This window comes from Tinamus guttatus, unplaced genomic scaffold, assembly GCF_059628265.1.
Source record: "Tinamus guttatus ecotype Peru unplaced genomic scaffold, ASM5962826v1 Tinamus_guttatus_pri_ptg000308l, whole genome shotgun sequence".
Classification (NCBI taxonomy): domain Eukaryota; kingdom Metazoa; phylum Chordata; class Aves; order Tinamiformes; family Tinamidae; genus Tinamus; species Tinamus guttatus.
This window is the reverse complement of record NW_028288842.1, coordinates 1,052,765-1,078,919: the sequence shown is the minus strand read 5'-3', so window position 1 is coordinate 1,078,919 and position 26,155 is coordinate 1,052,765. Positions and strand designations below refer to the sequence as shown.

The 26,155-nt window shown below is 37.9% G+C and overlaps 1 protein-coding gene across 3 annotated transcripts; it reads right to left on the bottom strand.

Moving 5' to 3' along the window:
- Window positions 1–1,209: 1,209 nt before the first annotated feature.
- Window positions 1,210–24,325, bottom strand: KRAS (KRas proto-oncogene, GTPase). 3 transcript variants are annotated; one of them, XM_088528400.1, is made up of 7 exons: window positions 24,251–24,325; window positions 23,033–23,155; window positions 16,839–17,017; window positions 15,792–15,951; window positions 8,563–8,678; window position 8,516; window positions 1,210–2,656 (listed from the first exon to the last, which is right to left on the bottom strand). In XM_088528400.1, the coding sequence occupies exons 2-7, from the start codon at window positions 23,141–23,143 to the stop codon at window positions 2,540–2,542; spliced, it is 684 nt and encodes a 227-aa protein (XP_088384526.1). In that variant the 5' UTR covers window positions 23,144–23,155; window positions 24,251–24,325; the 3' UTR covers window positions 1,210–2,539. The 3 variants fall into 3 exon arrangements, with proteins under 3 accessions (XP_088384526.1, XP_088384525.1, XP_088384524.1); XM_088528398.1 differs by lacking the exon at window position 8,516 and having other exon boundaries at window positions 2,591–2,656; window positions 8,555–8,678; XM_088528399.1 differs by lacking the exons at window position 8,516; window positions 8,563–8,678 and having other exon boundaries at window positions 1,279–2,656.
- Window positions 24,326–26,155: the final 1,830 nt, after the last annotated feature.

Here is a 26,155-nt window from a genome sequence, read left to right as displayed (position 1 = left end):
TAAGACAAAACTGCACAACAGTGGCAAGGATGTAATTTCTGAAAGTTGATAAGGGCTAATCTAAATAGATTTTGTACTAATTAGATTGCTAGCTATATATCACATTTACTGAAACAAAGAAAAAACATTTCATATATAGCTTTATATTAGAGCTATATGCATCCACCTTTGATGATTAAAGCTTTTCAATTTAATTGACTTTCCTAAAAGTTTAATTCAATTAGCCTACAAACTTTCAGTCTGGCCCTAATTTTACATGCAGTGTGACTCAGTTACCAAAATTCACAAATCTTAAGATTACTTTTGTTTGTTCAAGGTATACTATCCACTTCTGCTACGTTCTTCATACACATCAAGAAGGTGTCTAAAATATGCAAATAACCATCTATCTCCAAAATGCTTTAACCTTAGAAGTTGTAAAATCTATTGTGACATTAAGGATTTATTCCTGTTCCTTATTGGTCCTTATGATAACAATGCTAAGTTCTCCTACCACCATCTTCCAGAGCATTTTGTCATCTAAAGAGTAGCTTTCACATCAAAGCTGTGCAAAGGTTTGCATTTTGGCGGGTCTGGATTTTTCGGGAAGGAAGGATGGAAGGGAGCAGGGGAAGACATTCATTTGCTAAGTTCTCCCAGCCACAAATGAATTAGAAGAACACGCAGCAATGCGGACAGTATCCCTGGGGCTTCCCCTGCAAGCTCTGCAGCTCTCAGAGCCACGGCTCTTTGTAGAAGCCAAAGAATACTTCTTGTATGCAAGCTGCACCTTTGACATCATATAAATGGTCTAAGTTACACTGGTATATAAAAATCCTACTGTGTAAAACTCAAAGCATAATTTAGATGCCAAGGTGTAGGGATAGTTTAGATTAGGGTGTTGCTGCTATTGCCTGTCCCAAACTAAATACATACCAGTCCAGTGTCCTGAACTACAGTCACTTCATTTCTTGTCATCTTTCAGGGTACACCAGAGTCACTTTTACTCTGCACCTGTCTGAGCTGGGTGCTAATAAAAATTGCACCTTCAGGAACTGAGGCCCTAATCAAAACAACCAAACACTGTAGTGTCTGTAAGAAAGACAACAGGAACTGGTAGCACTGGAGTTACTGGCTCTTATTTGGGTGCAGAATAACTATTTTACTGCAGTACCAAAAACAAGAGCTTCTGCAAAAATTCTTGTTAATTCTAATCGGGAAAAAAAAAAGAGTCAAAATTTTTAAAAAATACAGAGAAAATATTAAAATCTTGGTCTAGCTTCATGACACACTAGACACTGGAATGCCACTTACCAACTATTTAATCTGTGCAACAAAACTCGTATTTCACAAACACCACACAAACAACATTGACTATGGAAATCATGATCTACACTGAACAATTGTGCAAATTCCACAACATTTTTATGGCATAGTGATTTCCAAATTAATTGCATGAATCAGCTAAAGTCAAGCTACTGATTTGAGGTTACTGTGATTTAAAATTCCTCCCCTGTTTTACACAAAATGGGCATCTGGAAATACATAATGCCACCCCAGGGAAGGGTGGAGGGGGGAATGATTTTACTGAGCTGTACAGTTTAGTAATATTCTGACTTAGTTCTTATGATGAATTCTGGATCCATGTATGAATTAACCTAAGAGCTTGAATTACCTTATCTGTTAAGGCATTCTAGTATTTCTTGGAGATGCTAAGGGTGAAATCCGGTACTTCCTGAGCTACTTGGAGGTTTGCCACTGGGAGTCAGAAAGCCAGGATTTCACTGCGGTCTTCAGACAGAGAACATTAGTGAAAGTCTTAAAGCGATGTGTTAACAACAGCAAATCAACCTAATTGGAACTTTTACTTTTTCCATTGCCAGATGTGCATTATTGTCTTTTTTTTAATTTTTCTTTTTTTTTTATAGAAAAAATAGAGTATTTAAGGAGTGACTGTGACAAATTGCTTTTTTTTTTTTTTGTGAAAGTTATATCTTTACATTCATTAAAGTTGATCTGAAATGCTACAAGACTAGATGCCTAGAAGCAAAAAACTACAGGAAGACTATAAAGGCTTCTGGTCTCTCTATATTGCAGTCAGTCTAAAGTGAAAGTCTGAAGTAAGAAAGTCTGAAAGTCTGAATCGCTTTTGCTAACTAGCCCATTTTCTCAACCAGACTTAAAAAATAAAAATATTTAAGGGGGTATTAGAATGTAGAGAGCATCACTTTGTTGTTTTGTTTGCACACAGAACAAAAGTTCACAACTGGTAAGAAAAATAGGAAGTTAGCAACTGTGCATGCACCAAAGAGTCCTAAGAGAGTTCTCAGGTTTTTGTTTTGTTTTGTTTTCACAGGCATCGCTAGTTCAAGAACCAACACTCAAAGAATACTGGCACTTAAGAGGAATGAAGTTTCCACTGTCATTTAAAACAAGCATTCAGGTAAAGCTAACAGGATCATGAAGCAGAAAATAAAGTAATGCTAAAACAAGTGCTAATAATTTAGTGTAATGTACAAAAATTACTTAAGTACGTCTTAAGAATAAGGATAAATTGTATTTACATAATTATACACTTTGTCTTTGTCTTCTTTTTCTTCTTTTTACCATCTTTGCTCATCTTCTCTTTGTGTTTTCTGATTTCTCGAACTAATGTATAAAAGGCGTCGTCAACACCCTGAAAGGAAACGTACATGAACATACTGAGATCACATTAAAACCACCTATGTGCCCACTATGGCAAAATCTGTGTCTTTCCTGACCTGATCAGGGGCAACGTGTTCAAAGAGGAGCCTCTTTCGCTGCCTGCCAGGCCATTTACACTGTCTGCTTTTTGCTGCCTTTGTAAAGCCCCTCCAAGGGCTCTTTACCAAGAGGGGCACCTACCTGCTGTCCCTTCTCAGCTGCTGGATTCGCCACAAATAACCCCATATGTGCGATTCCACTGACAAGGTGGCGGGGAAAAAAATCAAGCGTAGTGGCCTCTCCTCCACTTAGGAGGGGGCGCGGGTTGTGTCAAGCTACAGAAGTACAGACACCAAACGCTTAGATGGCAATTACATCTATTACTAATACTGGGTCTCAGAACCAAGGTCATGGTAAGCTTTGTTTGTGCCATACTTCTAAAAATACTAATATTCATGTATCAAGAACTCACTAACAAAAAGATAGTTATGATGAACCTACAGATTTAGCTCGTTTCTCAGACACACCGATTTATTAATTATGCCAATTTTGTAAACTTCTACAAGAGCAAATCCATCTGATCAATTTGATTTACCAAATACTGTTTTATCACTGCAATCCATTCTAGTCAACTTATATAATCAGAAATATATGCAGCATATTACCCATGAGATATACACACACACACACACACATTTTCTACAGCTTCTTAAGATTCCATGGTTGCAGTGGTTGCATAACAGAAACAAAAGGTTATGTATTTTCATATTGAGCAGTTTTCACTTTTGGATGGAAGTTATACCTAACAATCATTGACTCCAGTCAAAACATACCTAAAGCCAGTGCAGCTAATAGCCTAACATGAGTAAAGACCAAGTACGATGTTATATGCTATATTTTGAAATAACAAACAAGTCTGCATGTTGCTGGGTAGCACTTTATATTTAATAGCTTGAGAATGGACAGTTTAAGAAAAAAATATTATTTGGCTACAGATGTAAAAGGTCCTTTACTCTTCGCTACCTTTCTTCTTATATAGTCTTTTAGGTCCATCAGAAACAGATGTACAATTTTAATGCATCACATGGGCCAACTGCACCACTGCAGAACTGGCTATGGAAATTTGGCACTACAGCTGAGAGGCAGCTTCCAATATTTCACCAGCTATACAGCTTGCCTTCAGGCTGGCTATAAAAGTTAACAGTCCCACTTTATTCTTGTACTGGTATGGAAGAACATAAATTGAGCTCAGAATAAATAAATAAATAAATAAATAAATAAATAAATAAGCAAACAAAAAAATGATCTAATTCATTACTGTTTCAGTCAAACACCAAATGGTGATGGCTTAACACTGAAAGCCTGAAAATCAGAGAGGTGTTACCTAGCTATTCCTAGAAAGTAAGTAGTTTCCTCAGTATAAAGTAAACTTATTAAAAATTTTCACATTTTAACTGCATAAATAAGTTTACAAATTATAGATGTTTGGTTGAAATGTTTGGAAGTCTACATTATCTCCCAATATTGATACTACATTTTTACAAGGCTTCATAATACACAAAATACACTTGCAAATGAGTTATTCTACATTTTAAAATATTATTCATAAATAAAATTGATGTATCCTGCCTAATGGAAGAGTATCCTTGGTTCAGAAAAATGTCAAGTTCAACATTAACCTTTGTAAGGATTAGAAATACTTATTTTCAGCTAATACAGCTGATGCATTTTAGACGCAACTTCAGCATTAGGGCATAAAGTAAAATATAGAACTGTTTTCACAGGAAATGATCCATCTAGGAATTGTGATGGTTTAAAGGGCACCTACTGCAGTTGTCATCTCAGACAGCCAAGTAGGAGCAAAGTATTAAGAATCAATCACGGCACAGAGAAGCTGTTTCACTCTTAGAACACAAGAACAGTGTGTGTGTGTGTGTGTATATATATATATATATATATAAATAGAGCCATATTCTCCTATGAGAGAGGGAGTTCCTTCCTTACGCAACTACCTTGCGGTACGTCATACTCATCATTATTAAGATGAGTTAGAAAAGCTTGCATTACAAGGACAGTCACTGGCCTTCAGCAGCATTTTCAAATGCGACAAAAAAAGGTAAATTGAAGTGCTCAGACAAGCCTTCATTAAACCGTTTTAAAAATACAAAGAAAATAACTTGTACAAAACAATAATCAGAGATTATGATGGCCCTTTAATTAAATATGGCTTCACAATTATAGTTAAAAACTTCTAGTGTACCTCCTAAGGTACAGAAATAAATACAGTATATGTTGCAAAATACCAGGGAATTACTTAGTTTTCCTCTTTGCATTTTCAAATTTGTAGATGAAGTCTTAAAAATGAGGGAGTCAGGTATTTACTAGTTTAGGTTTTGCCATAATTTTTCTAACCTAGGTAATAAATAATACAACACAACATTCAAAAGGAGGTTTAAAACATTTTTTAATGAGGACTAGAGAGTTCAAAATAATGAAAAGTGAAAGAAGATCTCAGTTTAAGTGAATGAAATCTTAAAAAAAGAACTAGAAGAGAGGGAGGAGAGTTGAATGGAAAAGATAATTAGTTTACAGAAGGTCCCCCGGGCCCGTCAGTGCTGCAAGATCAAAGGTGGTCAAACCTTAAAGTAACAAGGGACTCTCTGCAGTAACGGAGCTATTGTGCACAAGTTTTTGGAAAGCATCAAGTGTGCACAACGTGCTTTATATTGAGGCTCGGGATTGGAAACTCAACATTCACTGCCTGTGCTCAGCACCTCGGTAAAAAATGCCTTTACTCGCAAAGATGGTGGAGAAGCAGGTTGCAGCCCACAGGACAGAGCTTGTTCCAGGCAGCTGGTGACAGCTACAGAGCACAGAGGGCATGGAAAAAATCAGAACAACTCTGATTTTGTTCATTCCACAATGAACAGCCTCCTCCCGCTGCAGTTTTCCTTTGGGCACCTTAAAGTATTTATATAGAAATTTCAATGCTTCTCCCCCCGCCCCCTGAAAAAAAAGACCCTTTGAGAGATCCACATTGAGTTTTGGTAATTTATATAATTTGTTCTTTGTATTTTTTTCTTGCTATTTGGAAATGACAAAAAGAGCAGAGCGTGTTATAACAGCAGGATGAGTTAACATCTTGGAAAGCAACAGCAGTTAATAGTCTGGGTAGCCACAATTTTCAGTTACAAATGAAACAGTAACTAAAGGATAACTAAGAGGGCATCCCCTCAGCAGCAAAAAATAAACTGAATATTCCAAGAAATAGCAAATCACTTTGAACCATTGAATGTGATTACGTGAAAGGAAAACAAACAAAACCAGCAATAAGGATTACTTTTGAAGTGTCAAATAGTAGGCGAGACTTGCATCTTACATGATGCTCCTCTTAGCTCATCTGTGATACATTAGACTCACCCAGAGTACTTGTCTTCTTGCTGAATGGAAAGCAATATGAGCCAGATTCTTTTAAAAGGACCTATTTCTTATGCCACCAGAATCCCTCAATCACTATCAAACTATTCCAATATGACAAGAACTTTTGAATATGCTTTCTCCAGCTTAACCTCCCATTTATACCTTGAAGGTATTTACGCAAAATTCACTTTTGTTTGAAAACAAATAGATTCTGTCCTGAGTGGACACTCTTAAAGATCTAGATAGAGAATTATGCCTGAGGCCTTTTTCTGAGTAGAAGAAGAAAGGGAAAAGAATCACTATCGAATGTTGACAAAAGGCCTTTCCCCTCGTCTGGGAAAAATAAGAGAAAGAAATATTTCTCCAGGAAGCAAGGTGAGAGAGTTTGCATCTTGGCTGGGCTACTGAAAAGATGTTTCCATCAAAAAATAAAGTAAAATGATGTTCTTGCCATGCAATTCGCCTTTTCCCAAGCAAGCCCAGAGGAAGGAAAGACAGACAGAATTCAAGACCTTTAAAACTCCTGCCAGGACAGAAAGAAAATCTTCCACCTGCTTTGAGGTATATAAGCAAATGCTACCCTCGTGTTAGTCTGGCAACTGGAAAGCTATTGACTAAGGGCAAAAGAAACCTGCTTTCCCAAAGGGAGAAGGGCTCAAAGAACAAGCTCAAACCAGGACTAGAGGAAATGGCCGGAAACTGAAACATCAAAAATTCCATAGGAACTTAAGGAAAAATTTCTTAACAGTGAGGGTGACAGAGCACTGGAACAGGCTGCCCAGAGAGGTTGTAGAGTCTCCTTCTCTGGAGATCTTCAAAACCCACTTGGACGCAGTCCTGTGCCACGTGCTCTAGGTGACCCTGCGTGTGCAGGGGGGTTGGACTAGATGATCTCTAGAGGTCCCTTCCAACCCTAAGCATTCTATGATTCTATGATCAACAAGGAAAAAGAAAAAACGAAGTGCAGCAACACTTTAAACTGTCACACAAAAAGAAGTGATACTTCACATCATGGCTGTATTTGTAAGGTGTAGTAAGACAGGAAAAATGCCAAAGTCTATTCTCAGAAGGATACAGGAAAGAAGCTTATGCAATTCAATTCATATTACCCTCATCAAAAGGGACTGGCCAAGCTGCTGCTGTCTTTTTACTTTAAGAGAACCTGCACAAAATAAATAAAGTATCTGGATAGTGTATGGATAGACCACTGTGGGGAACTTTCTAAGCTTCCAGTTTCCTGCAAATAAAAGCTTTGATATTGATGATTATCACAAAATGCATCTTTTAAACAAAAATCCTAAAAATGATCTGAGAGCCATCACTAACAACTAAAAACCTAATCTAGAAAGAATTTAGTGAGGCTGAGCAAGTCTAGTGAAGTTTAATAAGAAACAAAAATTCTCCTCTCCCTCCCCTGAAGGAAGGATAAAACTCTTCCTAATGAAATAATCCTACAGCTGTGATAGCCTCTTTACAATACAAGCCAAATTCTGCTGCCTTTCTGTAAAATAATCTAATGTAAAGAAAATAAAAAGCCTTAAAAAGCAAACCATTCTTTTTGTTTGTTTATTTTTGAACAAGAAAATCCCAGACCCTCCTCAACAAGTATGTAAAGAATAACACCCAGTTTCTGTACTGTTGCAGTCAGAGGTCAAGAACTAACATCACAGTAATATATGCAAAGAGCTATGTTAATGATTTGGTCAAAAAGCACTGAAGTGACTTAGAGTAGCACTTCTATATCACAGTGTCTTCATTTCTTCTCTCCCTCTCTTTTATTCTCAAAGTAGAATGCATTGACACTAAAGACTGCTAAAGACTAGCTGCAACTCCCTAGCTTTTTTTTTTTTTTTTTTGTAATTTTTCTATTGCTTTTTTCTTCCTTAAAGTCTCATAAAAATAAATTATTCCATTTTGTCCAGATCTGTATCACTTGTGGTGTTACAACTGGAAAAAAAAATTAAAAAAGACAGCAAGCATGAGCCTGCTGTAATGTATATCTAGAAATGACACAGTGAAATATTTCAGAGTAGGGTAAGATTGGTGACATGGTATGAGGAAGAGCTTGAGAATTAGGAAATCCTATATTCCAGCTGTTATCCAGATATTAACTGCTCTGCTGGGCTTCACTTCAATGGTATCTGCAATATATCTGTATTAAACTTTTCTCTCTTAGATCTCCATTTCACAGATATGCAGTACAGATCTCCTGTTAATCAATCAGAAATCAATCCTGTCAAAAAGCAGCAAAACAAAACAGCTCCTTATTACTATACAATTTAGGTGTTTGCTAGAAGTAGCAATTCAGGACTAATATATCAAAATTTGATTGGTTTTCTGTTTTTAATTATGTAATTGGTTGACAGTATCTTGCAAATCAGGTATTTTACCATTAATCAGCTTTATTTGGCAAATGATTTGTAAAACTTACCCTATGAAATTACAAAACTTACACTGTAACAAAACTTACCCTGTTACATTACAAGGCATTTTTTAATTTTCATGCACCCTGGAGTCTTTTCTTCTTTGCTGATTTTTTTCACTCTGTACTGTCGAATCTCTCGCACCAATGTATAAAAAGCATCCTCCACTCTCTGCATTGCAAAACACAACTCCTTAAAAACTGCTTCATTAACAGTTGTGATGTATTGGGACACCCATGGCAAGTGAAAAAAGAAACACTGAAATTATGAGCTTTACTTGAGGGAAATATATGGAATTCTATGTGGTCAAAAAAGTCTGTTCATATCAAGTCCAGAGATAAAAAGCAGAGATTCTGTCTGTTAGAACAATTCAAAAAACTGGAAGAAAACTCGCAAATATGTCTTGGATTAAGTTGCAAAACCTATCTTCTCAGCTGATTACATTTCTTTCTTACATATATTCAGTCTTATATAAGGTAAATTTTGAGGTATATTCAAGTACTCAACTTTGTCAAGCAAGTATTTCCTCTCCCCAGTTTTCTTTATGATGATGACCTTGCACATTTGTTCCTTGATAAATACTTAATGCAAGCAGCTGAAAGGTACCCCCTCAATTATGCATATCTGTGAATACCTATAAGGCCCTGTTTTTTTTTTTTTTGCCCCTTCTGTGAAAGATAACAGTTGGATAAAATATAATATGAACCATTTCTTTCCAATGCACACCCTGCAGAGGGTAATACAGTTCATATTTCTGAATCTTTTCAGACTTTTTGTAGGCATAAATGTATTCTGCAGAACTATATGGTATTACACTGGTAACAAGGTATGTATATATAAGCACATACAATTAGCCACTTGTGAAAAAATTTGGCAAAGAAATGAAACATCGAAAAAGTAAATAAAATAAGCCTTCTTCGGTTCTGTTCTTTAAATCAGCAAGGCGTGCCTCCTTTGCAAAATCTGTATAACAAACTTGCAAAGCATAAAAAAGTCTGTATCAGGTAATGTCGTAAACAGTAACGAAGAAATACATGCTTCAAAAAAACCCAAATTTGGGACATTTTTAAAGCTATTTAAAAAGTAAGCATTATACTAACTCATTTTAGAACGCAAGGTATACAATTCATTGTAAAAGATCTTTTTAAGAAACCTCTCTTCTGTGCATCATATTTAAGAGTAACTTTCAGAAGTAATTATACTGCTTTAATGTAATTATAGAAGTTACTTTTACGCGTAGAAAAAGCGACATGTTCACGATTTAGAGCTTGGCTCCTATAACATAACCAACCACTGAACTATTCACTGTGGGCCATGCTCAAACAACTGCTGGGGTCCCTTCACAGCGCTCAATAGGCACAAACACTTTGGGAAGTTCTGCCATCCAGGTTTCTCTCCAGTTAAGGAGAGCTCTCCAAGTATTCCTACACTGACTCCTACACGTAAAGCCCCCTTCCCTTGCAGCTTTGTGTTTAGGCTACTTGGAGATAATATATACCTTAAACATTAAGGGAAAAAAAAAATGAAGACAGAAAGTGTGTTTACATGAACATAAGACAAAGATGTTTTTGTCTGATCATCAACTTTAAGTTGTAGATAAACCTGCAGGAATGCTCTTCTAGCAAGACGCAAAAATTGTCAGCTGCAGTTTTTGAAGGAGTTCTCTGCCTTCCTCTTAATCTCTTTACTTGTCTCCCCAGTTAGATCCAAACCAGCATTGTTTAGATTAACACAAACTCATTATTTGAATGAGTGGAATAAAAGTGGAATAGACTGGAGATTGAGAAAAACAGTATGACTGTTTAAGTCTCAAATTTTGTATTACCAAATGTACAACCTGGGATTCTTTTGGGCAAATTTTCTATAAATTATCTCTAAAGGTCATCTTTATATTATGTACCTGTCAACAAAAATAACTTATGTTTATGGGTTCAGCTACTTGGACATTTTGTTTGATCTATGCTGTAGGCTATCACGTTTAAAATTCATTCCTAACACATCTCCGTTTATCAAAAGGTTCCTCTAAACTACAGCAATTTAATCCCAAAGATTAAATTAATTAGATTTCATTTCTCGGGTTGTATTTCCCTCTTACATACAATGTGCCTCTGAGGGTGTAATGTGAAGTGTCTTCTTACATTTCAGGTCAGAAGGCTTGCAAAACAGGAGGCCATTAAAGAAATAGTAAAGCTCATAGTTTCATGTTTTTCTAGATGGCAAGGAAACTTATTCCTACAGAGAAAAGAGTAAACACTGATAAGCTGCTATGTGCCAAAGCACAGGCTGTACAAAAATCAACGTATTTGCAAATCTGCTGCTTTGTAGTAAAATACATGAGTTGATTGCAGAACTTTCATGTAAGTAATTAGGTAACATTTCTTCATTCAAAGTTCATTGCCAACTTCCCCATCACCAACAGGAGCTGTGATTCGCTTTAGCAATGCAGAGAGAGGAAGAGAAATGCAGACACAGGGAGAAAAGAAGTTGCTACTACTGCCACCACCAAGAACATAAGTCTTTTGAATCCTGTTGAAATACGTTATTCTGAAAGACATTCTGCAAAAGAATACATTTGCTATATTTGTTAGAATAAGGTCAGTACCATACTCTTATATCTTTAAGAAGTAATTTCAATACCAACTTCTTTATAGAGTTTTCAGATTTTTGTTTTGTTTTTAATTTTTCAGAACTGGAAAGTAAAAATGTCCTTTGTCAGCCTTTAAAGATGTCAAAACCTAAACTGCTGTTCTACTTTGGAAGTCTAAATAACTCTAGACCTTGAGGCAATGCTTTCAGTGCATTTTGGCTTCTGCTGGACAGCCAAACATTAATTTAAAATATGACTATTTTCAAAGAAAAGCTATTTCAATGCAGACTAAAGTATAAAGAGGAATTTTCATATGTTCTGCTTCTGTAAATAGTGCTTAAAAAGAATTAATAAAAAAATAGCCTCAACATCTTGAAAGTGTTCTGTCCACCCTTACAGTCTTTATAAGAGCCAATCCCCTAAAACCAACAATTAGTCAAATAAATAATCATTCAGGTACACATAAGTAAAAGAAATACTACTTACTTGCATAAAAACATTGTTAATATAACACTGCTTGTAGTGGGGAAAGTCAGTTTAGACAGAGAGGAGTATTAGGGACACAAAGTTACAAAATCTTTTTTGATGTCTGAAAAATAAACATAATGCTTCAAAAGACTGTTTGGAAACAGGTACTATAACCTAGCCACACCTATAAGGAGTCTTTTGTAGTTTAATTTTGTTTTGAGTTTTCTTTTTCTTTTTTTTTTTTTTTAAAGCAGATCATGTTATTGTCCTGTGAAAGTTAAATACCAAATATATATTAGTAAATGAATCATATATATTACATAAAAATATAATTAAAATTATGAAGCAAGTACTCAGGAAGTTCCAGAATTAAAGCAGTAATTCTGCCTTATTTTCACCCCTATTGTGAATATACATTACATATATATACACACACACACTCTCTTTTTTTATTTATATATATATGTATATATTTTCCCCCCCATAGATATTTATCTTTATGTTACATAAGTGACAATTGTTTTCCTCAGGATTCTGGAGTCACTCACTACACAGGTTGGATGTCATATATTGATAATATTGAAACAAAATTATTTCTTTTTTCCTGTAGGCTTGTCCTCGGGAAGGACTTAACTTTTTTTGGACAAGTTCTACCTTCCAACCAACTGACATAAAAAGGCCTCAGCTCACATTGCAACAACCGTCAAAATTATCTGTAATTAAAACCAAGGTTTTAAAATGGAAAGTGTTAGGCAACCTTAATATAAACCTATGCACGTGATCTGCAATAAAAATGGCTTAGTGTGAAACACTTTCAACGTCATTTAATATGTGACACAAAGCCCTAAAAAAATAGCAAGTTGGCTCAGGAAAACTGTTTAAATTATCTATCATTCATATCCTGAATCTTAATCAAGACGTCCTATAAATACGGCAAGAGTTCTTCACCAAGGCAGGCAATGGTTTCCCCGCTTATTTTCGTCACAAGTTTGAGGCCTAACAAATTGTGCAGACAGCTGAAAAAAGCATAATGCTTTTTTTAGGGGCATCCTTGTAATTTAGGTCAACTTCTTTGTTAAAGACTTTAAAATTATATTTAAGAACATATTCTCAACAGTGACCTCTAAATCCTGGGGAAGTGTGTTAATATTCTTAAAATTTCTGCACATATGCCGAAATGTATCATTTGATTTCCATACTAACAGGATAGGTGAGACATATTGGAGGATACCCCAACAAAAACAAAATTCTGTAGTCAAAATACACTTGGGCTTCAGTCCCAGAGCCTCTCCTTATTTAGCCAGCACACAAATAGAAACACAAGAAATAGTACAAGATCTGGCCTTAATGAGAGGAAGGTGGTAAAATCGGCCCCACCATCTCTCAGGGATATTACTGGAAGCTATATTTTCATGTGGATGGGGAACAATTTGAATACAAAGATTATATCAAACACAGAAGTAGAAACAGCTGTCATAACAGAAGAAATTCACACCCTTCTGAATAAGGATTGTGAAACGTTGAGTAGAAGTGATGCAACATACCATATGTTTAAATAGTAACCGACTTTTAAAATGACTTATTCCTTCACTTCATGTCAGTGTTTTCCCCTTTCCTATTTTTGACTTTGTCTATCAGTTTTTAAGAATCTTAAAAACTAAATGAGTTGGAACTGATTCAAGATTTTTGAATGAGCACACAATGCTGTCATATTTGATACAAAAAAAAAAGTCCTAGCAATCCAGAAAGGAGAGAAAAACAATCTAGTTGCCTCTTCATTTCAGCTATTGTTTTCCCCAGAAAACCTTCTTACTAACCCTCTCCGAGCTCTGACAAAAGGAAGGGAGAAGGGATCATGGTACTAAGAGAGCAGGGAGGGCAAAGTGTCTTCAACAGGACATTAGTGCCATGGGGCCAATGTGATGGCAGGTGCAGACAGGAGGTTCCTATTTCTGAATATTTAGGTCAGGCTCTCTATGGACCCCAGAATTATTCAGACCATTAGTTACGTTTTTCATACTTGAAAGTCCTTCATATGATCAGAGAGAGACAGGGAGTTTTCTTTAAATCAAACCCTGCTCTATGTAAGTATAGTCTATGGGCTACATCTGGCCCACAAAAGTCTGACTCCCAATTGAAAAAGTTACTTTGGGAGTAGGGATGAATGCATACATTTTCATACATGTCAGCATTGCTGAAATTATACATATGCCAATACTTAACTAATGTTGCTATAATTAAAGATCAGGTTCTATATGCAATTCCTTTCTGGCTTCTCAACAGTATTTTATTAACACAGCTTCATATGATCCAGTTTCATAAATCAATATACAGGACACAATAAACCAATATACACAAACCAATAGTACTGTGGGGGCGGGGGGGAAGGATCAGTAAGCATTTCTAGTGAATGCCTCACCTTTCAGAAGCCAACATCCTCAGAAGACACTACAGTAGCTATTTTCATTTATTTTAAAATCCACCTATCTCCTTGTCTGCAGAAGGGTATTAAGACTAAACTTTGAAAACAAAAACAAAAGCCGTAAGTCATATCCCCTCTATAATATTTCAACTGGTACCTCCAGAAATACAAGATTTCAGATAAAAAAAAAATATGGACAGATCAGTTCATCTATGACTAATATATTGTCTCTTGAAGCAATACAAACCTCTGCCTTAGCTCTCAAAAGGTCATATCTAGATAGAAGATGAAAAAGCTTATACTAGAGATATGACCTCTCTTAAGAACATCATTTGAGGCAAATGAAGACTGTAACACTGAAAAGGAGTAGTGATTTGCAGCATGCAATTTTGTATTATCCTATTTGTGGTGGGGCTGCTTGTAGGACTAAGATGCAAGTAAGAAGAAAAAAAAATCTCCTTTGAAAATACATCATTGTATCAACATACTTTCACTAAAAGCAGCTATACAGGAGGAACATTTCCTCAAAGCCAGACACTTTATATAACAGGCTAAACAAAATAAAAATCCAAATAGTAATACAGAACCTGCATTTCAAACTCCAAATCTAATTTCAGTAGTCTATTTTTATCCCCCAATCTCAATGATACATTCAAATACAGGATTTTCCACTCAAGAATAGTAATTAGCCAGTCCATTTACATGCCACAATCTTCAGAATAGTCATGTGGCCTAATTTATTCTCATCCATTGAAGTTACATGATTCTGAGAGCTTTATGATCCTACCTGACACAGGTTTACAGGCTTTCTCGTATTACTAAAAGTTAGAGTTACTTTGACTGTTTGGTAAAGTTGCACTAAACAATACATCAGGTTTCAATTTGTCAGAAACTTGGATGCATGTGGCAAATTTACACTAATAAAATATTCATTTCTAGTATCCATAAGATGCCAAGTGATGCAGCTTTTCAGTTTGAAATTCTGCCCTTTTACGCCTACTTTCTGGTATATAACTTGCATATAACAATTACTATGCACACAGCATGAGATATCCAGCCACTCAGGCCTCATCTATTTTTACTCTTTCAAACAAATGACCATTTTTCAAAAGGAACATTTTCTTCCAGAAGTACAGAAGTGTTCTCATCTATATCTTTAACTTTTCCTGCATGCACACATATACCACTGTGTGCATCTTCACTCCAACAAACCATGTCTGAGACACTGAAACATCCCAGCATTTGCCTCTTTGACCTACGCTTGTGGGATACAATAAAACAGTGTGCACACTGCAGACTTAAAAGAGTATCAGTTTCTGATAGCAATTAATTCAGTATTTTCAAAAGACCTATAGCCGATTGCTTAGCTACAAGAAGGTGCATCAAGCAATTCCCAATAATGTTAACTCAATGCTGAAGAAAAAGAACATTCCTTTTGTTATTAAGGAAAAGCCTTCAAAGAGATGAAACTATTTAGTTCCTTGACTACTTAGTCCTCTAGCTGAAGAAAAGAAACAATTTCACTTCTTTTAGTAGAAATACTGAAATGCCAAGAATTCAACTGTCAGACCCTAGAGTAACAGCAGCTCAGGTCTTACTCTGAGTTTGAGCAATGGAGGCGAATTACCCATTAGTACCCAAGTGCCAACTGTCAGTCAGTTGAGAGCAGAACACCACATCACAAGAAATTCTCCTCTGGAGGAGTATATTTGTTAATACGACCAAGCAGTTATCAATATATCGAATGATCTAACATTTTGAGCATTCAGGTGAGAGCTTTGCTTTTGGATCAAGTTTGGAGCTTTACCTGTCTTGTCTTTGCTGATGTTTCAATGAAAGGAATTCCATAACTTCTTGCTAAATCCTGAGCTTGTTTTGTATCTACGGTTCTGGAAGGCAAGTCACATTTGTTTCCTACTAGCACCATTGGGACATCTTCAGAGTCTTTAACTCTTTTTATCTGTTCTCTAAAGAAAAAGATGACAGACTTTACTTAAAATCTGCATATACTAATATTGGTTAAGACAATCAAAATGAAATTAAGACATTCTAAAATCATTCCTTACACAATATTATTTACTGTGACTGGTCCTGTCTCCATCAGATTTAACATTTTATTAAATAATAAAGCTTGAATTCCCAAGTATAAATAATAACTGACAGGCATGCAGTTACCAAAGACTGCTTTTCTCTAATTCCATACTACTACTGCTGATATTAAGAAAGTATGAGTTACAATTTCTAACTAAGCAGCAGCAGCAAAAACAAACAAACAACAACAACAAAAACATAGCAAGCCTAATAGCAGGTTGCTTTTAAATAATCAACCTAGACGTAAGAATATGGCGCATATCTCCCTTTCTTAGGCATCAGTGCTCACATAATACTCTTCTAGTAGTGCTGCAGATGTATTTCCCCCCAGAGAACACAGGCTAATCATTTACATTTTTTTTTTTGGGGAAAAAAAGTGTTTTGAGATGGGGGGATTAAAAAAAAAAAAAAAAAAAAAAAAAAAAACCTTCTGCATTTTAAATTCTACAGAAAATAAGCAGTTAACTTTTAGGTACGTCTTTACTATATTAATAGTGTCCACTAATGCAACAATGCTAACTAAAATTAATTCATAGTCAAAGAGCTTTGAGATACTTTGGCTGCCTATCTTACAAATGAAATAGCAGATTTTCAGATTAGCCATAATTACAGACCTACAACTACAAAAATAACCTGGCATATTGATAATCTGCAAATTTCCCCTTAAAATGCTATTTTGTGACAGTTAAATTCATTATATAAGAACAAGCAAACAAACCTACCCACTTAAATTGAGATTTAGCAGATTATTAAGAATACACACCTATAATGGTGAATATCTTCGAAAGATTTTGTATTGTTTATAGCAAATACACACAGGAAACCTTCCCCTGTTCTCATATATTGATCCCTCATTGCACTGTATTCCTCTTGACCTGCTGTATCAAGAATATCCAGGAGACATGTTTCTCCATCAATTACTACTTGCTTCCTGTAGGAATCCTAAGAGAAGGAAAAAAACACAAGTAAGATTTTGAACACACAGAACATATTAAAGTTGTTTACTAGTAATTGAGCATGACGACTCAAAACACTTAAGAATTAAATCTAATTTTACAGACAGGCAAGCAACAGTATAAAACACATTAGTGACCCATATTTACACTGATACAATAATCCAGAAGTGGAAAGTGACTTGGAAGGACATAGTCTTAACTGGACTCTGAAGTGCCAAAGGATAACAGGACTTTTTCTTTTCTGCCTTAAAAAAAGAGAGGGAGAGAGAGAGAGAGAGAGAGAGAGAGAGAGAGAGAGAGAGAGAGAGAGAGAGAGGATTTCTTATTGTGTTCAGAAGGAGAAAATACAAATTGGATCCAGATCAGAAATGTCTCCCTTTGTCTCTGTTAATGTAATAGTTGAAAAAAAACATGTAATCCTGATTTTAAAAGTCTGACTTGCTCTAAGCTTACTTTATTTTTTAAAAAATGCTCTGATAAAGTAAGGTTGATCCTCACTCTATGGATGTTTCAGAAAGCATTATGCCACAGTCACATACAAAATAATATAGAAGACATTTGCAAGTCAACACCTCCAAATAATCCATACAGCTGAAATGGAAGTGAAGTATCAAAAGACTTCAGAATTTCAGAAAGGAAACTCATTTACTATGCTTAGGCAGGTGCATATAATCATAAATATTAAGCCAACAAAGTTTAAGTGATATATTCTAAGTTCAAAGGTATAAACTGACAAGACTTTCAAGCAACGCAAAGTCAGATAAAAGCTCTGATGGTTTTATGGAGATGTGGGAGCAAATTTCAATATTATCAATTCAAAGTTTTCAGGCCAGTAATTCAAAAATTTGAGATCTATTAAAAAAAACAACAACAACAAACAAAAAAGGCAACTAAATCTTTACAACTCTTTTTGATGCTAAGCTCCTGTAAGAACATAGTTTCAGCAATAATAAAACAAAGAATATTACTTTTCCATACAAAACTATTGTTTCCATAAACCTCTATATATTCCAATTAAACTGTGTCAAAAATCTAAAAATATATATCTGAGTAATGACATGAATTATGCTTACTAGCAAACAATCCTTGAAGCAAATTAAGTGTTTCAAGAAAAATATCTTAGTATTACCTTTCAGATCCTTTAACTAGAGATTAGCATAATATTGCTCCTGTTCTTGTTACATAAACAGGATCTTTTTATAATACTCCACAAAACCTAACCTAAGCTACTAGGGAGTTAACAAAGCTGCAATTCTAGCCAATTCTGAGATGAATTCAAAATGACCTTCCTTGCTTTGCACCCCTTTTAAGGCCCTGTATACCTACTTCTTTGCACTTTCTATGAAATTGTATTTTTTAGAAATCTTTCTCTCCCCTCTTTCCTGTTCCCTGCACTAAAAAACAGTGGAATATACTCTGTATAACCAGGATTTTTGTTTAATTGAACAAACACTAATCTCATATTTATCCTGAACCTCGATGTCATTTACTAATACCAGGTAAACTAATATTGATTATTTATCTTTAAAATAAAAGTTTGCCTCTCATGTACTTATTTGCTAAAGTGCTAAAGCAAATTCAGTGTTCAAGTAAAAAGCAGTTAACCTACCTTAGAAATTAGCATTGTTTAAATATTGTTACAGCTGAGAAACACACACGCTTCAACATGTTTTAAAATAAGGTTAATATTCTAGCTCATTGTTTAAAGCAAAAAGAACACCGCACATCTTTATTCCAACTCTCATAATAAATTCAACAGCAAATCTCCCATGCCCTCTGATTATCTTTGGCAGAGTTCACAGGGAGCTACTAGTATAACTTCTAGCAGTTTACTACTCCTATTAAAAAGGAAAAAGCATTCCTTTTCTCTTCTTGCAATTTGACTGCTACTTTAGAAAACATGAAAAACGGCTCTTGAAAAGCCAGTATTATTCCTTCACATCTTATCACTTCAAAGGCAGGGGAAAGAAAAAAAAATGCCCACGACCGAGTTCTAAACAAAAGCTTCAAGTAATGCGCAAAGAAAAAAAAAATTAAAGATTCTTCCTGCAAGAAGTGATAGCTTTCACATGCCTACCATAATAGCAGTAGTAGCAAAGAGGCAGCAATATTAAAACACAGCACCAGTACAAGTGCAAGGAGGGCCCTGTGATACTTGTTTTGCCCACATCTAGAAAGAAAGTTTTGTCACTAATTAGAAAAAAGGATTTGAAGTGGAAGGAAAAAAAAAAATGTGAAAGAAAATTTATGTGAAAGAAAATTTATGATTTCCTTCCAAGTTATGAAAAGAAACATTTCGGGGGGAGGGGAAGGGGGAAGGGAACACACAAAGAAACAAAGTCAAAGCTGAAATCATATTTGTCATTGTAGAAAACTCATTTGTTACAATTTGCTACATTAAAGCTCAGGCTACTGGGACCTCCACCACAACTACCTTGGTGAATACCAGTGCATACATACCCAGATCTTTAGGTATTTACACACTATAGAAATTATAAAGCCCTGCAATAAGGATTGTTAACATGCATCCTAAAAAAAAAGTTCAAAACAAATTATGCCACAGCAGCATTTTTGCTTCTAAATACCCAAGTGCAGAATCCAACATGACCAGACTCTTCTTTTCTCATGAATCTCCTAATGAATTTACAAAAATCCAATAGCTACACCCAGGAAGACATGTCCATGAGGAAACACCCAGCATAAGGCCATTAAGTAAAAACAAAATGTAAAATTGAAATCCATTTCAAAGTAGTTACATGATTCCAAATATGAACTTGCAATTTTGCCCTGAATACAGATTCAGCAAATATAGACCAAAAAGCTTCAATTTCATTAATCACTTAACCTGCTTTTATTGGTCTTTCACAAGCCATAAAATCAGCAAGAATTATGCTAACAGAGGACTGCTTCCATGTGTTCACAACAAGCGCTGATAAGAAAGCATGATAACAAATCTCAGCTATAAACTACATATGGAATTCATCTTAAAAAATGCATTGCTTAATAAGTCCCACCTAAAGAGAAGAAACAGAAGTTTTGTTATTATTCATGGAAATTATAGCAGGGATTTAAACATCATACTTACCAAGAGCAAACTACTGCTAAATATTGATGAAAATTTCACAGGTGTGCACAATCATTAAAGAACACAGACTTAAACATCACTACTCCTAAATCACTTAAGGAATCTTACTAATCCTATCAGAAAAGCTTTCTGACAGCCAACTAGGAAGGCCGCTCTTCCACTAAAAGACATTTTAAATAAGACCCATAAATTAGTACTAAATATCCTGAAGCACTAAAATAATAATAATAATGTAAATGTTATCCCCCAGGACACAGCAAATCTTTAATAAACTTCTGTCCAGTAGAGGGCACCAATCCAACTGCTCTTGAGTATTAGACCAGATTTACAAAGGTTAGTCTAGACATACTTCACTTAAAATATAAAATTTAAAAGCATTTAAAAATGCTTAGCTATAAATCTGTGCTTGCACATTTGTTTCAAATGATACATAAAATCATCTTGCATACATAAGGCATGCAATTTAAGTGACAGCAGTCATCCAAACATTTTAATTTTCATCAATCATCAATGCTTAGATATAAGTTACCATATAGAAAATTCTCTCAAATGGGACGCCCTGAGACTTGGAGCTTTCCAACAGAATAAATTGTCTGTTGAATCATTAATCCTATTGCACGGAAAACAGCGACACCAACAATATCACAAAATGCGTTATTCTATAGAACGGTCCAAGTAACAAATATATTCTTTTCTCTCTCCAGTTGCATCTTGTCTTTACAAGACAAGAATTTCAGAAGCATTGAATTTACATCTTGTTACTTACAGGAAAGATTTTTTTTTTTTTGAATGACCATGCAGTTGAGGAATCCACTATACATAATAAACACTGATCGCTTTCTTCTTTCTCCTGTCTACTCCAAAACATTTAACCTGATTATTTCTCTGAGGAAAAATGAGTATTTGGGCAACAGCCATATGACAATGAGAAATGCAGTAGTAAGTGCAAAATAATAGTAGTGACACTGCTGAACTATCCTATCTGCTATTATTTACTAACCAAAGCAGTTTTAGCCTTATTTCCTCCTACTGCACAAAAATCACTACTGCTATTGTTCTTTGATGGGTTCCTAGCACCACAAATGCATCTACACAGGAAATACTACCAAGCAACCCTTCTGAACTGAATGGGATTCTGCCTAGCCACAGTCTGAAGCATTTCAGCCCACTTAAAAACCCTTCTCCAAGATCTCTCTTCCACACTGAATGACAGACAACTCTCACAAGTATTTATTTCCTGTGAGTTTATCTATATGATTATTCAATAGCACTATTACTTATATATATGAGGATACAGGCTCCATCCTGAAGATTTCAGAATTTACAAGACAAAAAGAAAAAAGGTAGCTAGCACTCAGATAAGATTTACTTACCAGAGTAACAATGTTTAAAGAAGAATAACGCTGTTTCAGGAAACAAGCTGTTGAGGCACCTATAATCTATTAGGCTAAAGGTTTCTTTCCTTCAGAAGAAGGTATTGATTCTGGATCACAGCACAGTGTTATAATGACAACCTCTAAGACAGAGCATCACGGGACTCTAAAGTGTAAATGCACCTCTCATCTAACAAAAACCTGCCTACATGGTTATGAACAGGTATTACAAAACCAACATCCCCCAAAGTTCCTTTACAAAAAAAAGGAGGAAAGTGACAATCCGTCTGTTCCTCTCAGTGACTTTAAGTGTGTTTTGGATTGTTGTTTTAAAAATCTCACATATCTTATTTAACAAGAGTGCTCCGCTAGCACAAGTCAAACACCCCCCTCTCTTGGAGGCTCTGTTCTCACAATTTTCCACGAGCATATATGAGATTACCTAGCATTATATGAGATTACCTACTATTCAGAAAGCAGACGAGAAGACACAGACACATTAAGGTAACCCCAAACTCAAATCACCTTCCCACCATTTCAGAGGACAGACTCCTTTCACTTATGTCTACCTGAAAAAGGCTGCATAGCTGTTCCCTGAGTCACCACTTAAGCCTGGCTTTAAACCACTGTGATTCCTACAAGTGAGCTTGGAAGTGTTTCATTGTATAAACATATAAATGAAGTCATAAGTTACAGAGCCTCAGTACTGGGAACATAAAAATCTTGAGTAAGTTATTGTGTCATTTCTCCTTTTATACGGAGTCTGAGGTTATTAAATACAATGATCCACAAGAGATTTCAGAATATATTAGTACTTTTTTCTTGCATTTAAAAGTAAAAGCTTGCCTGCATACATGCACACAAAAATTTTTAAATAGTGTAACTTTTGAAGCTTAAATATAGTTTAAAGAAACCGTATCACGTGTTTCAAAGAAGCCACTACAGCAGCTATCTTGCAACATTTTTCTAAATACACAACAACATGTATTGGCATATAAAAAATAAAAATATAAATAAAAATAAAGCTCCAGATTTTGTCTCGTTCACCACAGCATTCCAGAACACATTTCTCACCGTGCCAAACAGAACCTAATGATAAGAGGTGAGAAAGTTGACAGGTACATTTCAGGAGCACAGCTTCTCCTTCTTGAGATCAAAAGGGAAAGTCACATTTAAGGCATTTGTAGGTTACATGCAAAATCAGCTTTGACAGGCTCTTTTAAATGAGCTTGACAGATGCTCCGTTACCAAAATCATAAAAACAGGTACTCAAACTGCCCAGTAAGAGATGGCAACACCACACTGTAGCTGATGAAAATTGTTAAGTATTTACTGCAGCTGTTTCCCATTGCCAGATGCAAAAGTAATGTGATTTGCTGTCTAATATTGATGCAGTATTGAGACTTTATCTCTGATCTTTTTTTTCTGTACAGAGACTTTTCCTATATTTTTTGGTGTTGTGTTTGTGGCAAAGCATAATCAATTCAAATTATTTACTGATAATTTCTCATTTAAAAAAAAAAAAAGGCACGAAGCCGTTCACCTCTATTGTAGGGTCATACTCATCCACAAAGTGATTTTGAATTAGCTGTATCGTCAAGGCGCTCTTGCCCACACCACCAGCTCCAACGACAACAAGCTTATACTCTGTCATTTTTCAGCAGACCTGATGACAAAGAAACCAACGTTAAGTGGAGAGGGTCGAGCTCCGGCAGCTCCTGCGCTCTCCCTCACTCTCCTATTCGTTTACTATTACAGGAAAAGCCGTCATCCTCCTCCTCCTCCTCCCAGGATTGCGCACTCACTCCAGCGCCAAGAGAGGGGATGCTACTTTGCAAAGCAAAATTTACATTACCCTGGTGCACGCGTGAAGCTCAAAGGCAGCGGTAACAGAAACTGCTTTAAAAATAATGATAATAACAATAAAATGCCTGCTCTATATTAATTACAGAAAGGGGGATGAGGAATGTTTTCTAAAGAATATAGGTTTTTATTTTCCCCCACTCTGCTTCCTCCTGAAGTCCCAAGAGGAATTCCGGGAGACTTCCCTGATTTTTGTCAAAAAAAAAAAAGAAAAAAAAGAAGAAGAAGAAGAAGAAGAAAAAAAAAAAAAAACAGAAAATAGGCGAGGAGAAGGGAGCCCCCGAGGGTCGCCCCATGGCTGGGACACGCGTGTTTCGGGGCGGGGTGGGGGGGCCTCTTCGCGACGCGCCCGCGGCCGTTACGCGCCCGCGGCTCCCTGCCCGGCGCAGCGAGGCGGCGCGGCCGAAACTTTCCGTAGAATTTTTTTTTTCTGGGGGGGGGCGGGAAGGATTTGAGGGTGGGGAAAGAAGGAGCAAGGGAAGGAGAGAAAGAGGAGGAAAAAAGAAAAAAAAATGAAAGAGGGATTTAAATTTATTTTTTATGTATTTGTCTCCCGCGGCGGGCGGGGCCGCCCGGGCACGCGGCGGCCGGTGCCGGGGCTCCCGGAGGGCGTTGGCCACCTGTCCCGCTGCGGGCAGCGGCGGCCGCGCAAACGGCCGCGGCGTGGGGCGGCGGGACACGCGCCGTGGGGCGGCGCGGAGGCCCCCGCTCGGCTGTGCCCTCGGCGGGGCGGCGCGGCGGGGGATGGAGGAGGGGGACGGGAGGTCCCGGCGCGGCGGCAGCGGCACCAGCGGGCGCGGCGGCTCCCGCTCCCGGCTGCAGGAAGCCGCCGCTTCCCGCTGCCCCGCCTCGGGGGAAAGGGGGAGCGCGGCGGCTGCAGGGGAGGGGGAGGCGGTACCTGCGTGGAGGGTGCGCGGGCCGCGGGAGCGCGCGGCTGTGCCCGTGCCCGTGCCCGTGCCCGTGCCCGTGCCGGTACCGGTGCCCGTGGCCGGGGCGGCCGCTCCGCGTCCCTCTCCGTCCCGGTCTGAAATGGCGGGGGACGGCGAGGGCTGGGGCTGCCGAGGCAGCCGAGCGCCGAGTGGGCGGATGGGTGGATGGCGATCGATGCGCTCCGCGCTCCCCCCCGCCCCTGCGGCAGCCCGAGGGAGGGGGAGGAGGGGGGAGCGCCCCGCCCCCTGACTCAGGCGGGGCGGGGCGGGGAGCGCGCGCGCAGGGGCGGGGCGGGGCGCGCGCAGGGGCGGGGCGCGTGCGCGGTGGGGGGCGGGGCGCGGCAACCGCCGCTCGCGCGGGCGGTAACGGCCGCTCGCGGCCGCCCTGAGCGCGGGGCCGGGTGGCGCGTGGGGACGGCGCCTGGTCACACGTGAAGCCGCCGGTAACGCTGTACGCTGGTCTCTAACCGGGAGGCTCTGCTCTCTGTTGGGCAAGGGGCGCGCTGTGTAAACGAGAAAGAAACGTTCTTTTTGTTTCTGTTATTTTTTATTAGTTTTTTTAAATCCTTACTGGGTCAAGGAGAGGTCACGAAAGCAGAATTACAGAATTGCCCCCAAAACTTTACGCACCGACCAAAGTTCAAAATAATCTCAGTGTTAACTTTTAATAACTGTCAAAATTAAACACAAGGCTTTTCTTAATTACCGGGCTGCTCTGTACACTGCTTAATAAACATGTACCCTCAGCAGCAAGCCGACAACGGCGCGGTGGTGCCTGCTTTCTCATTAAAAGGCCAAAAACTTAATTCCCTCTAATTGATCTAATTAGATCTACTGCATGGGTTGTCCCTAGGCTTGTGCTGCACATCCAAAGGGTTTTTTGTTTGTTTTGTTTTGTTTTTTTTTGAGGTATTTATGTAATTGTGCCTAAGACACAGCGCATTCGAGCTTATCCCGAGGGTGACTCCTGTGATGTCAACCGGGTTACACCAGGGATTAATTTGGCCAGCTCTGTTTTCCCTCTCCAATTGGAAGGTCAGAAATAAATACAATGTGTCTACACATCTGGCGCTGGAGAATTTTAATTTAAAAGCGCGGAGCTTTGTTCTCCCTAATTGCGCGCGACAGGGCTTCTCTTCGGCCGTCCTTGCGTCGCAGGCGCGCGGCGCTCCTGGGCGGCAGCCGCGCAAGGCGTTAACCCTTTGGGACGAGGCCATCTGATTTGGAAGCCGCCTCGCTGTGATTAATGCTTGCAAAGGAGCCGAAAGCCCCTGTGCTGCTGCTCCCTGACGTGCAGGTATTAAAGCTGGGGTGGAAAACGGCAGCTGGAAGTGCTGGCTCTTCAAACAGAGCCTTGGGAAGAGCAGAGGAGCTGTTTTCCTTGCGTTCTTCAAGCCTTTTCAAACTCGGCGGCAGAAATCCTATGGGCTCCCGTGGGAGCTTGTGTAAAGATTCTCATCGACAGTGGGTGTCTATATATCATGGTGAACTGCAAGGAAAAGAAAACAGAAAGGAAAAAGGGAAAGGAAGCTGAGAAGTATTTCATGATCCCCTTTACTCCTCCCCTAGTGACTTGAGTGTTGGTGACTTGGTCAGTTTTTTGTGTCTGTGGTTAAACGCTCTTATCAGGTAGTTTCGCATCAAGCAGTCACGAAACTCCCCGCAAGTGTGACATCTGAAAGGTCTCACAAGTTAAAGTTAAAACCTGAACGGTGCGGATCGGAGCGGGCCAGCTCACACGAGCAGATGCCGAAGGCAGAAGAAAGCCCCGCTTTCAAAGAACAAGGAGCCTGGTGGTAAAACCGCAAGCTTGGGATGTGGGAAACCCACATTCCAATCTGTGGTGTGAAACAGCAAGAGAAAGGATTTGCATG